This window comes from Vanessa tameamea, chromosome 15 (genome assembly GCF_037043105.1).
Source record: "Vanessa tameamea isolate UH-Manoa-2023 chromosome 15, ilVanTame1 primary haplotype, whole genome shotgun sequence".
NCBI lineage: Eukaryota > Metazoa > Arthropoda > Insecta > Lepidoptera > Nymphalidae > Vanessa > Vanessa tameamea.
In genome coordinates, this window is record NC_087323.1 from 11,335,717 (window position 1) to 11,350,395 (window position 14,679).

Below are 14,679 nucleotides of genomic sequence, written 5' to 3' on the forward strand. Positions count from 1 at the left end.
TAATGTTGAATGTAATTTTGCTTGGTAATTAATTAAATATTGGTGAAACTAATTTGGTACTTCACAATATATAGTATAATAAAGGATTGTACGGGAAATACGATGGCGGCCGATCACGCCCGGCACCTCTGTATTTATACTTTGCAAAGAGGAGTCAATAGAAAACTTCGAGGAAGATCCTTTCTGGCGTTTCTCTGCTTCTGCAGACAGGGGTGACTTTGTGTGGGTAAGGTGCCCCCTTATTATGAGTGACTTAGTATGAGTAAAAATATTAATACATATTCCATCCCGCTTTTATTCCGAGAAGGCTAGGGGCTTCTGTGTAACTGATATGCAAGTTTTCTTTTATACAGCTAATAATGGTTCTCGTCATTGTTTCAAATAATCATAATCATTATTTGATCATAAACGGGTTTTATCTACGAGAAGTACGGTTCAAATAAAAAAGAGTTGTAAATATTTTTTATTGATTAATATTTAGGGACTAATATTTCAAGTGATCCCATTTCCACACTGTACTAGAACTTAAATCTATACTATACTAATATTATAAACATGAAAGTAAGTCTGTCTGTCTGTCTGTCGCTCTTTCGCTACCAAACCAATGAACCTAATTTTGAAGCAAACTCCAAGGAAGGACATAGGCTACTTTTTGCCTAACACATGACAACCAACCCCATAAAACGCGAGCGAAGCCACGGACGACAACTAGTTATAAATATAATGTAATATACTTAACGTATGCATATATAAAATATTCTACCGACTTTTTATATATGTATGTATATGTTGCGTGTGTTTTTAAAAGTACTTACGATTGTTAAGCAAGTGATTTATATGATATCATATCTCATTATCAATGTTTTGATTAAATGTATTTTTGTAACCAGTTTGAATGATTTCAGTGCGTAATCTGGCTGAATCAATATACCGAATTGATTCTAGTAAAACATAAACATAAGTAGTATAAAAGAAGAAAAACCATTTTGAAAACAATTAGTGGGTTGGCTAAGTACCAGAGACTTCTTACGAAATCAATAAAAATATCTTCAGAATGGAAGATCCCTGCCGTCGTTTCTCTGATTTTGGAAAGGGTAATGTTTTATCCACTTATGAATTTTATGTATCTGAAAAAACCAGAACATATTAACAGGCGGGGGATTAGGGGAATAAAGTGTGCTTAAAGCGTCTTATCTTGATGATAATGACGTCATCCTAACAGGTGCACTCTCTATTCCCTCACGCTCACAATTCGATGGGAAGGAAAAACTCTCACAATTGGAAAGAGTTAAACATTTTGTCTTTGTCTCTATTTTGTGGCAGGGAGTGTCATGGTGTGCTTGAAAGAATTAAACATCGTATGAGAAGAGCCCTTAGGAGTGCAATGCTCTGCTTCACATTTTCAGAAAAAATATCTCTTGATATATCAATGAATTCATTTTAAGGTTCCTTGTTGTTTGAAGTACTGTTTTATTAATTTCAGTTTCTACTCAGCAGGTAAACAATGATTTTTTTTGGCACAAGATATTGAGCTAATAAATCTTTTCAGGGCCCCATAAAATATATAAATAAATATTGGACAACATCACATACGTTACTCTGATCCCAATGTAAATAGCTAAAGCACTTGTGCTATGGAAAATCAGAAGTAACGACGGTACCATAAACACCCAGACCCAAGACAACATAGAAAACGAATTAACTTTTTCTACATCGACTCGGCCGGGAATCGAACCCGGGACTTCGGAGTGGCGTACCCATGAAAACCGGTGTAGATACTACTCGACCACGGAGGTCATCAAACCATCGTAAAGGGTCTTCTGTAAAGCTCCAATTTTTTTTCTACGTTACCGACGGTACCGCGCTAAAGGTAGGGCACCACCTAAGGGCAACATAAGACGAAAATAATTCATAAATATTATACTATCTTGAAATTATAATTTAAGGAATTCGAGAAAAAAAAACATATCATTATGGTCCACCAGGGCCTCATGGAAAAAACATGATTATAATAATAGACAGTTAATGTTGAATCGTATTTAATATGGGCGTTACATGTAGTCAATATATTATTATTGGGTGTTCTGCTGAATCCAATTGCGGTAGGCGCTAATGCGTACAAACACGTCTGGAGCGCCGCGCGCGCACGGCAGTCCCCACGAAACCACTCCGATTTGCTGTTGGCGATCAGCGCGCATCAGCGGACTGCCGGAATCACCCTGAGGAAATCAAGGTGTTGATTATCTTTAAGAAAACATGTCAAGCGAAAAAATATGCCGCTATACTAACGTTGCACGTGCCGCGTCCAGTAGCCAGAAAAGTACAGATTTCGATGTGTGGCTCGACAGCCGGAAGTCTAGTGTTGAGTTGTGAGGCACGGTCGGCTACATCTTTTACGCATTGATTGCCATCGATAACGGAGGCTGAGAGCTGCATCAGATTTCGAGATATCGAACCACCGGTCTGAAATAATTACATTCTGGGTAGAATTGATTTGTAACAGTTTTTAATACTATGGACTTCGACTACGGAGTATCGGTTACAACGGATTACGAAATTTAAGTCCAATTCGAGGTTACGAATTAAAAACACATTAAATAACAATCTAATGATAATCTTAGGAAAACCAGAATAGTCCATGGTAACTATTGAGATCCTTGCCGGTTCTTCTTGGAAGAATCTACATTCTGGATCGGTGTCGGAGTCGGTTCGAGTTTAATACAATTCTATAAAATCGCGATTCCAAAATGCTTGAATGAAACATACTTGAAAAAAATTTTTTTAATTTTGCTTAAGGGAATGAAACTGATACACCTTTTGCTGGGGTGATAAAAATTAATATTATTACAAATACTCACAATAGTTCTTCCCCATCCTGTAACAGTGGTTGCGACGCCAGCGCCAACAAAGTCATAGTTCAGAACAACAGGCTGAACTGCCGTTGACATTACTATGTTTTCAGCTGTGATGAGAAATCCAATGTCGTTTTTAATTATGCTGTGTACGTAGTTAGGGTGAGTGATGTTACTGGCGATGCGGTAATTAGTACCACCGCTGTTCCAACGGTTGGTGCCGACGGTCGCACGGAGAGAACTGCGGTTAAAATATTTTGAGTAAAATTACAAGCATGACAAAAATAGAGATAATTTAATTCTTTAAATATTGTTTTTTGAGTTTCCAAATATAATGTATATGTATTTGAGAATTACTAGCTGACTGCCCCGACTATGTCCGAGATATTAAGAATTGTATTTACTCCCCGATCGCAGTAGCACCTACCGGGTCCAATCTAAACCTTCTAGAGAGTCACTTAAAAATAACACAATAATTTTCATAGAAACCGGTCCCAACGTTTAGGAGGAGTTAAGTGTCATACACATATAGTTTGAAAGACTTAAACCAATATAGACATTATATTTTCATTAACTTCACGAAAACTCAGCTAAGAGATTGTGAAAAATGCAATACTGCTTAGATATTGCACGCGATCACTAATCTTAGGACTGTATATTTACTATTTATGAACTAAGTATATAATTATTTTTACTTGAGCAAATGTTCCCCATTAAATACTGCTTGGATGCAGTGAGCAGCAGTCATGACGTGTCTGTTGGTGATCAGAGAGCCTCCGCAGACTAAGGTCCTGACATACACTCCAGTACTAAGGGCCACCATGAATGGCACGCGTCCAGCAGTGGTACCTCCGACGATACGAGCTGATGAATCCGTATGATCGAAAAAGATCGACATATCCTGCTCTTGCACTGGGAATGCTGAAAACATTGATTAATATTTCATAATGAGTTTTCCATAATTGATCGACATTAACTAACAATATACCGACCGTATTCGATCAGATATTTCCTTTAGTCTGGGTGATATTATTTTGAATCTAATATAAAAATGTGTTTATGTAATCCGTATAATACATTTGAAATACATATTCTAATTTTTTATGTTAAATCTAATGTACTTATCTATGTGTGAGATGGCAATCGCAACAATATCAAATCTAGCTAGAATAGTTCATAGATTGAAGTGAAAAATTGCGAATTATCAGAATTTATCTAAACAACACATAATAAATCCTAAAGTAGTAGTAGTTCAAAGTCCTTTTCTGACATCTTTAAATTATTTATATTGCCACATTCACAAATGGCTTTTTTCTCGATGGCAACAAAGAACATCCGCTGAGTTTCTTTCGTAGGTTCTTCTCAGGTCAAGGCATTTTATTTTCCAAACGGTAGTAGTTTATAATTTGATAATCAATAAATAAGATTAATGCTTTTATATTGGAATAAAGGTATATTTATTTAATTTGATAATTTTATGTATATATATTGGCACTGCGAGATATCTAAGCGGCTTCTTACATCGATATTGTATCGCCAGACATGGGATCTGCGATGTTATGTCTCACTGGATTTTAATACCCCAAAAACTTGAACATAGTAATAGCTTAGTAGTAAATTAATGTTTGGCAAAACATTCATGGATAAGGGGGCTATGTAACCAGACAGGCCTGCATGCAATCTACTATCCAGAAACCTTCAGGTCGTTATACTAATGGTATCCAAATTTCTTCCGAACCATCTAGTTTTTCTCAAGTTATTTTCTTTCGCGGATTTTATATTTTAATCGAATTAAGCACATTAAATATTCAATGATTTTTATTTTAACCTGTCTTTAGATTTGAAAGTAAATTAAGGCTTATTTATAAAATATTGCAAAAAAAAATTAAAACAAATTCGTCTTACCATAGCTTCCAATGAGGAGCGTTGCGAATAAAAATCCAGCTTTGAGCGACATGTTTTCGACCAGGAATAATGAAAGAACAGTACTTGCTCTTATATATAATCAAACTTGATAAATGAAATAATTATCTAAGATAATATTAATAATTAATTGATTTGATCATTTAAGATAATACTAATAATTAATAACTCTCTTCGGGTTTTTAGCAAAGTAGGAATACTCAATGTTGCGTCACAATATATTTACAACAACATTTTGTATATTCACAGTAACATTGATAAAATCAGTGATAATCATTGTTTGTGCACAAGAAGTAAGGACAACCTTATAACGCCGAGTTTCCGACTCCGCAAAATCAATAAATCCTTCTTGGGGCAAGGTATCCGTTTCTATGATAAAATTCCGCAGACATTTTTAACTCTGCCGTTTCATAAATTCAAATCATTTTTAAAAAATACATTGTTAAAGAAAGCATATTATTCAATACAAGGTTATATAGATGATAAAAAAGCGTGGAGTTAATACTCGTTGACTTCCAGGCAGGATATATTATATACATATATAATTATGTTTAACTAACATGATTGTATTTTTAAATGTTGAAAAAGAGTAACTACCGAGTTTCTTGCCAGTTCTTCTCCGTAGAATCTACATTCAGAACCGGTGGTAGCTTCTAAAAGTGCTTCTAAAAGCCTACTTGAATAAAGTATATTTTGATTTGATTTGTGATTAAATTGTGTATATATATAATATAACCACAAAAAATATATTATAGAAGCAAACAAATACTGCTGCGGCTTTGCCGTCGTCATTTTCTAAATATGTGTGCCTTCATATGTACATATAATTATGTGCGCTTATGTATGTGCGCTTATGTATAATATAATATGTATAATAAGTTTGCCTCGTCAATCTCAGAAAAAATTAACCAAAGCGTAATATTATATTGGACTACCCGATTTCAAAATATTAAAATTAATTTCATTCGTGGCTGGAAATAAGAGGGATTGTCCGCCGCCATCGTTGATGGTACCCTCCTGGGGCAATGAAAGAAAGTTCTGCACAATCATCATATTTCAGGGGGCAGGGGAGGGGAAGAAAAATCAGGCCTCCGGGACTCACACAGCATGGCACTACAACTAGGAAATTATATTAGTAGTAATAGTAGTAGTAGTAGTAGAAGTAGTAGTAGAAGTAGTGGTAATAGTAGTTGTAATAGTAACAAGTACTGTAGGAAATGGAGTTAAGTAAAATGAAAACAAATTTAGCGTGAGATTGAAAATTAATCTCTAAACAATTTAAAAAAAAAACGATTCTATAGCGTGATCAAATAAAAAAAATATATTTTCATACAAACAGGGTCTAGTCCTGTACTAAGTATAAACCTTCGTACTGTTTGGGACACTGCCCACCCTGAGACTTAGGGAAAAATAAATTAAAAAATAGACAGATTAAAATTTCGATCACACATTTATGTAGAGTAGGTACATATATTATAAAAAATAAAGGAATAGTCGGAACGAAGGATGAGAATAATACAAAAAAAATCTATGTAGTGCAGGAATTCGTTTATTATTTGTCGTATCCCGCATACATTGTCTGTGTAAGAAATACATTAATCACGAAAAGTTTATCGGATGCTCTGCTGAATCCAATCGGCGAAGGCGCTAATGCGCACGAACATGTCTGGAGCGCCGCGCGCGCACGGCAGTCCCCAAGACACCACACCGATTTGCTGTTCGCGATCAGAGCGCATCAGCGGACTGCCAGAGTCACCCTGTGGAAACACGCAAAAAATAATCAGTATTAATAAGTAGACTAATATTATTTTTTAATTTATTCATAATTCTCGAAAGTTAAAATAGGCCCAAAAGTAGGGGTATAATATACATATATGAGACAATTGTGTAACAATTGTGCACTTGTGAAATGACTTACGTTGCATGTTCCATGTCCGGTGGAGTGGAAAGTACAAATTTCAAGGTGTGGTTCGACTTCTGGAACATTTCTTACGTTGAGCTGCACTGCAAGATCCCTTACCTCGCTGACGCAGCGATTACCATCGATTACGACGGCGGAGAGCTGCAGTAGGTTTTGGGATATGGCACCACCAGCCTGGAATAATAGCATTTTTGGCAATCTGTATCTTTAGATGAACACAATAATTACGGACACGAAATGTTTTATTGTAAATAGTCAAGTCAAAAAACCATGAAATCAAAATTACTTTTTACCTAGAGTTACCTGATTTTTGACGTATGACTATGTTACGTTGAGTGACGAAAATAGGTATTATTCAAATAAGTTACTTACGACAGTTCTACCCCATCCAGTAACACTAGTTGGGATACCAGCTCCAACGAAATCATAGTTCAAAACTGCAGGTTTGACTGCGTTTGAAAATGCCACATTTGTTGAGGTGACGAGAATTCCTATGTCGTTCTTGATGGTGCTTCGCACGTAGTGGGGGTGACTGACGTTTCTTGCGAAGCTATACAGAGTACCACCGGTGTTCCAACGGTTGGTGCCGACGGTTCCACGGAGAGAACTGCGTTTTAAATTTGTTATGTTTGAAATAGTACGAGTATGCAAGATAAAAGTAAATATAAAATGATTTGCAGGGTTTAGGTTCGTTTCTAAATATCATAAATGATTATTATCATTCGCTTAAAATGATTGAAAATATTTGTTTCATTTTTTTGTTAATAATAAGACATGAACCCTCAACTAGGACATCTATAATTGTACAGAAATGTGTGTAGAAATGTACTCACCCACACCAGCACAAACACAAGTTGTTAAGGTTAAGAAGACAAATCTTTCTGCGGTGTGGATTGGTATATTTCTGCACAAAACGGTCCAACTGAGAAAGTTTTTTTTTCTTTTTTAAATATTATTTAATTGTTTGTACTTAATCAAACTTCCTCCGGAGAAGACTGCTTCGATGCAGTGGGCAGCGGTCAAGACGTGTCTGTCGGTGATCACTGAGCCTCCGCATAACAAGCTTCTGACCAACACGCCGGAACTAAGGACCACCATGTAGGGCACGCTGCCAGCGATGGTACCTCCGACGATACGGGCTTGAGCGTCCGTATGGTCGAAGAAAATGGACATATCCTGCTCTTGAGCTGGGAATGCTAAAAAATGGGTTGTAATTAAAAACATAATATAATATAAACCATAATTATTAAACTTAAAATAAAGTAAATCTCTTACCATAGCTCCCAATGAGGAGCGTTACGAATAAAAATCCAGCTTTGAGCGACATGGTTTGTTCCGGAATAACCCAAAAAAATGATGCGTGCATTTATATATAAACGAATTTGATAATGAACTTTTTATCTAAGATAGTATTTATTAATCAGTCTGATTAAATTTAATTAAATTTTAATCAAAAATTGTTTTGATAGGCGATAGATACGAAATATAATAACTAATTACAAACTATTTAATCTATATTAATATTCTAAACACAAAAGTTACTTTGTCTGTCTATTTATTACTCTTCCACGGCTTCGATCCAATTCCAATCGATTTTAATGAAATTTGGTACGAAGGAAGCTCGAACCACAAGGGTAATATTTTCACCATGAAACTCTGGTCAGGAAAATTTATCACTACCGAATTAGAGAATGTGCGCTCGACCTTCTGACTTCTTATATTTTACAATAGAATTCAGAGGGCGGACATTAAAGGAAATAGGTCTCCTGGCGTCTCAGCTGTTATGAGAGTCGGTAGATTACTTACCGATGTAGATACGGCTCGCTTAGTATATTTCAGTTATTTTCACAGTGTAATGTCTTACTGTATAATGCTTTGCGGTAACGCAGCCGCTATCCATACTATATTTCTGCTGCAAAAAGGGCTATTCGGGCATTCTATAACCTATGAGCTGAAGAATCATTGAAGTATAAATTTAAAGATATCAAGATATTGACTGTTGCTTCTCAATATATATTCTGTAATATTATATATGTACGAAAACAATATTCATATTTTTATGAGAAAATGTAAAATGATACTCATAGCATTGGTACAAGGAACAAACACAAACATGTTATTCCTGTTACTCTACTGTATAGAGTCAATAACTCTTTTGTGGGGCTATATATACGGTTCTACGACAGGATTCCCGAAAGCGTTCAAAATGCTTCTGTTGCCAAATATAAAAAAAATGACAAAGAAAGTTTGGTTATTATACAATAAGGGAGTTTATGATTGATGACATAGGGCATGATGACCTCGGGAATGAAACAATCGCCTCCTGGTTATTCCTTTTCATATTGAATGTTTCTAAATAAAAATTGACAAAAAAGACCCGCTGAGTTTCTTTCGCCGATTCTTCACAGGTCATAGTATTTTCTTTTCCTAACCGGTGGCAGTGTTTATTTGTATTTAATCAATAAGTAAGTGTAATGCTTCTATATTGAATAAAGAAATTTGAGTTTGAATTTACCCTTTAAGGGGGATAATATTACGGGTAATCGCTTCTATATATACTACACATTTTGTTTTTTGAGCATTCAAAACTAAAATATTTACTGTAAATCAATCGTGTATTAGTGAAAATGCACTGCTTACATCGTCATAGTCAGCTTTTTTCCTGTCGACCTTAAAAATCAGTGAAGTATCGTCAGCAAACAACACTACTTTACAAAATATTTTTAATATAGAAAGGAAGATCATTTATATATACTAGAAAAGAAAAAGGACCCAAAATTGATCCTCGTGGAACACCCATTTTTAACGTAGATCCAGAAGACTTTTCCATTAATGAAAATTTTTTGGACTCTTTGACTTAAGTAAATAAGTACGACGAATGTAAAAACTTATACAGCCACACTATTGAAGTATTTGATGCTTATTTTATGATAATTTAAGGTAACTAAACTAATTTGCATTTCAACAGTAGTGTAAGCTATTTTATTTAAATATTATTCTAGTAAAATTATATTAGACTAAAATTGAAACGAAAAATTAGCGTAATGCAATAAAAAGCGATATATTACAAGAATTCGTTTATTGTTTGTCGTATCCCGCATACATTGTCGGTGAAACAAAGACATTATATTTCGAAAAGTTTATCTGATGCTCTGCTGAATCCAATCGGCGAAGGCGCTAACGCGCACGAACATGTCTGGAGCGCCGCGCGCGCAGGCAGTCCCCACGACACCACTCCGATTTGCTGTTGGCGATCAGTGCGCATCAGCGGACTGCCAGAGTCATCCTGGGGAAATATTATTTTTGAATTATTTATTTAGTTATTGGTAACTTGGCTTTGAGCAAGCTTTAATGTCTCCCAACCTTTGGTATACTGGCAAATGGGATAGCGAATGGTAAGACAAAACCGCGCATAGACATTAAAAAAAAGAAGAAAAAAATATTAACCATCCTTGCAACGTCAATGAGCCACCTGTTTTGGGCTTTGCCAACTAAGATGTTATGTTCATGTTGTGTTTATGCTTGCAGTTACTTACTCAGCCTTCAAACCGGAACACAACAGTACCAAGTATAGCTGCTTAGTGGTAGAATTTATGATGAATGGGTACATACCCAAAAAAATTGCACAGATACCTCCGAGTAAGGGTTCTACTAGTTGTATAAAATAAAGAAAGGTTATAATAAATAATATACAATGAGAATATCTAGGGCACATAATGCGGAGCACCAAGAAATATGTATATTCACAATAACATAGATCTTTTTGAAAGAAACAGTGACAATCATTGAATAGACGTCGATTCGGAAAGGTAAACTCCTAGTTTCCGACTTCACAAGGTTTATACATCCTTCCTGGAGCACAGTATTCGTTTCTATATTAAAATTTCAGTTATTTTTAACTTGGCCTATTAAAACGTTTAAAGCTCATGTCCAAAACACATTGATAAATAAGGTATACTACTCAATACAAGATTATATTAAAGATAAAAACATGGTCTTAGTATTTGTTGATTTCTAGGCAGGATATATATTAATTTATTTTTAATTTACTGATATACTTTGTAATTAAAGGGCTGGAAAAGTAAGTTCTGAGTTTCTTGTAGGTTCTTCTTGGTTGAATCTACTTTCTAGACCACAGGTTCCATTTAATTCGATACTGTAGCATGACGATTCAAAAGTATTTTTATGAGCCTTGAATTAAGAAAATTTTGATTTCATGAACTCCTTCAATTTATAATTTAGAGGAAGATGGAAATTAGGAGGCTTGAAGACAGTTCTGAAGATCTACATCACTATGAAGAGCAGAGCGTGGAGCTAATACTTGCTGACTTCCAGGCAGGATATATTAAATAGATATATATCATTGTATTTAACTAACATGACTGTATTTTTAAATGTTGAAAAAGAGGAACTACTGAGTTTCTTGCCGATTCTTCTGGTAGAATCCGCATTCCGAACCGGTGGTAGCTTCACTTAATATAGTTTGTTAAATGACTTACGTTGCATGTTCCATGTCCGGTGGAGTGAAAGGTGCAGATTTAGATGTGTGGTTCGACATGTAGAAAATTTGTGATGTTGAAATCCAAGGCGCAATTCCTTACATCGGTGACGCAGCGTTCACCATTGATTACGATGGAGGAAAGCTGCAGCAGGTTTTGGGATATAGGTCCAGCCTGAAATAATAAAATTTTGTATCAATCATTATCTTTAGACGGTTATAATTTAATTGTTATAATAAAACTTAGCTAGAGACAACCAAAAAAAATTTTTTTTGTGTAATATATCCGTATATTAGAAGAGAAAAGACGAGTACTATAAATTTCTTAGCCGTAAACAAAATAAAAAAAAATTAGACATGAATAGGCCCTTATTGTACGCGTGTGAAACCAGTACGGGTAGCTAGTTATATAATATATGTATATACTTTTTTCTTCTTACTAAGTAATAATGCATCTTTTAATAGTATATTCTTTAATATACCTATGTTAAGAGAGTTTTACTTGAGGGTGTTTCGCACGAAGTGAGGATGAGTGATATTACTTGAAAACCTGTACTGAGTACCACCGCTGTTCCAACGGTTGGTGCCGACGATTCCACGGAAAGAACTGCGGGATAAATTTGTTATGTTTGATATAACACCTAACAAGTGTAATGCAATCTTGAATGAATCGGGCTTACCCAGAATATGATTATTTACTATGTCTCGAAAAATAGCCAATTTATATTGTTTAAGAACCACAAATACCGGAGGAGCGTTCCAAACCTTGGTTGTTCTCATAAAAATGTATAGTAGTAACAAAGCGCTTCGTGTTTATATTGAGATGGATGTTTAAACTTAGTATAGAATATCATAAATTATGTAAAGATTTTTTTTAAATAATAAGACTCAATGAACACTCAACTAGAATATCTATAATAGTACCAGAAATGTACCAACCCGCACCAGCACACAGCGACACAAGTTGTTAAGATTTAAAAGATAAAGCTTTCTGCGGTGTGGATTGGTATATTTCTGCACAAAACGGTCCAACTGAGAAAATTATATTGTTTTTTTTTTAAATATTATTTAATTGTTTGTACTTAATCAAACTTCCTCCGGAGAACACTGCTTCGATGCAGTGGGCAGCGGTCATGATGTGTCTGTCGGTGATCACTGAGCCACCGCATAACAAATTTCTGACCAACACGCCGGAACTAAGGACCACCATGTAGGGCACGCTGCCAGCGATGGTACCTCCGATGATACGGGCTTGAGCGTCCGTATGGTCGAAGAAAATGGACATATCCTGCTCTTGAGCTGGGAATGCTAAAAAATGGGTTGTAATTAAAAACATAATATAATATAACCATAATTATTAAACTTAAAATAAAGTAAATCTCTTACCATAGCTCCCAATGCTCCCAATGAGGAGCGTTACGAATAAAAATCCAGCTTTGAGCGACATGGTTTGTTTCGGAAAAACCAAAAAAAGATGCTTGCGCTTATATTATCTATATGAATTTGAGATAATATTTATTAATCAGTCTGATTAAATATAAATAATTACAACACAACTGAAAATACAATTTGATCTAATATCATTGTAATCCAAAATTGTTTTGATAGCCGTTATACGAAATGTAATTTATACTTAATCTGTAACAACATTATAACTCTGTCTGTTTGTCTGTTACGTTTTATTAAGTATCACTATTAAGTTCCTAATGTCGTTTAGTAACTATTTACTTTTTCTTAAGTTAAAATTTCATATTTTTCAGTAATATTTTTTATGTCTTTGCAATTTATGATTTCTATTTCCATTTATGTATTGTTTGAGTCTTGCTATTTTATCCCTGAGGTTCTACTTTTTTTTCAGGTCTTACTCGCCATTTTGGTTCATTAGGTTATTTCATTTTAGATTTTCACTCGTTTGTGACATAGTTATATTAGAGCCGTTTCATTTGGAAGCTGTCCAAGCAGCGCAGTAGATGATAAGCATTTGATCGTATACAGTTTCATTGTTTAAGTGTTTCGGTAATATTGAGTCGTTAATATAGTATATTAGTTTTATTAACTTCTTAGAGGAATTTTCTTTAGGATTAATAATATATTAAACTGTTTGTGAGTTTTGTTTGTTTCTAGAACTCTAACGCTTCTAGAAATTTATATCCTTCTTGTCCGTCTTTTGATATTCTTTTAAAATAATAAGCTTCACAATTTCCATTATTTAACGTTAGTGGTTTGAAAAACTTTTCGGATTTATACTGTTTTTGATATTGCTGCAGTCTTTTCCTGCTATTAACGGAGTTGGATGTAAGATATGTTTGTTTTTACCACCAGAATTTTGATTCAAAACCTCTTGACTATTTTTATATTTTGTTTGTTTTTACTTCATCGATTATAACTTTCAGGAGGTTAAAGTCAATGTAATTGTTTAATATACATATAGATAATTGCAACACCGGAGGGCTCGCAGGTGCGTTGACATCCTTTAAGAAATGTGTATGCTCTTGTCTTGAAATTCGTATCGGTTCAGAAAAATCGCCGACGAAAGCTGGTTCATAGATTGGTTGTGCGAGGCAGAAAATGCCTTAAAAAACGAATTTCGAATTTTGACGCGATATTCGAAGGTGAAATTTAGCACCCGGGATTAATCCAAACAATTCCTTGAAACTTTATCCGTGAAAAAATACGATAGAAGATGCAGAGTGATCCAGAAACCAGCGAGAATCATTGATGACCTCACGAGGTATTACTTCGAGAAGTTAAAGGACCAAGACAAGATTAGGGCGGCTCTCGAATAGCTTAAAAACACCAAAGCACTGAAAATTGACGAACCTGATTGAACCATAACGGGAGTGAGGTGGTACTATGTTTCAAAAGAGAAACAAAACAGACTTATCTCTCTTCTGTGTAAAGTTTATATGTTGTTTTCAAAAGTCGTACAAAACGATTCCAGCCATCAGCGCAAGACGGTTTTCAATCAGCCTACAGCACATTCGACCCAATTACACCAATACTTTATGGCATATTATTCAGAAAACCAAACATTACAATCAACCTGACTTTTGTGTAATACAAACAATCCTTGTTTAATTCGTATATATGTAATTTACCCAGCGTAAAAACATTTAGATATTATTGGACACTGATTAAAACATAACATAACATAAACAGCCTGTAAATTTCCCACTGCTGGGCTAAGGCCTGCTCCTCCTTTGAGGAGATGGTTTGGAGCATATTCCACCACGCTGCACCAATGCTGGTTGGTGGAATACACATGTGACAGAATTTCGTTGAAATTAGACACATGCAGGTTTCCTCACGATGTTTTCCTTCACCGCCGGGCACGAGATGAATTTCGAGTTGCAGCTAACCGTAAAATAGGGATCCCGACTCGAATTTGTCTTAGACCTAAACCGATATTCTAACTACTTATATTCACTAATGTTACGAGACTAGCCCTAGCCTCCATACGGTGCTACGTCATAGGATATTATAAT

General features: G+C 35.1%; 2 protein-coding genes and 1 pseudogene across 2 annotated transcripts; all 3 read right to left on the reverse strand.

The window, feature by feature from the left end:
- Positions 1-2,022: 2,022 nt before the first annotated feature.
- On the reverse strand, positions 2,023-4,865 carry LOC113402811 (chymotrypsin-2-like). Its single transcript, XM_064217134.1, has 5 exons — positions 4,758-4,865; positions 3,548-3,773; positions 2,859-3,093; positions 2,290-2,463; positions 2,023-2,219 (listed from the first exon to the last, which is right to left on the reverse strand). The coding sequence occupies exons 1-5, from the start codon at positions 4,807-4,809 to the stop codon at positions 2,073-2,075; spliced, it is 834 nt and encodes a 277-aa protein (XP_064073204.1). The 5' UTR covers positions 4,810-4,865; the 3' UTR covers positions 2,023-2,072.
- Positions 4,866-6,355: 1,490 nt separating this feature from the next.
- On the reverse strand, positions 6,356-8,083 carry LOC113402796 (chymotrypsin-2-like). Its single transcript, XM_026643120.2, has 5 exons — positions 7,972-8,083; positions 7,667-7,892; positions 7,069-7,303; positions 6,694-6,870; positions 6,356-6,532 (listed from the first exon to the last, which is right to left on the reverse strand). Exons 1-5 carry the CDS (start codon positions 8,060-8,062, stop codon positions 6,386-6,388), a joined length of 876 nt encoding a protein of 291 aa, XP_026498905.2. The 5' UTR covers positions 8,063-8,083; the 3' UTR covers positions 6,356-6,385.
- A 1,744-nt stretch (positions 8,084-9,827) lies between these two features.
- LOC135193668 (chymotrypsin-2-like) lies at positions 9,828-12,641 on the reverse strand (annotated as a pseudogene).
- Positions 12,642-14,679: the final 2,038 nt, after the last annotated feature.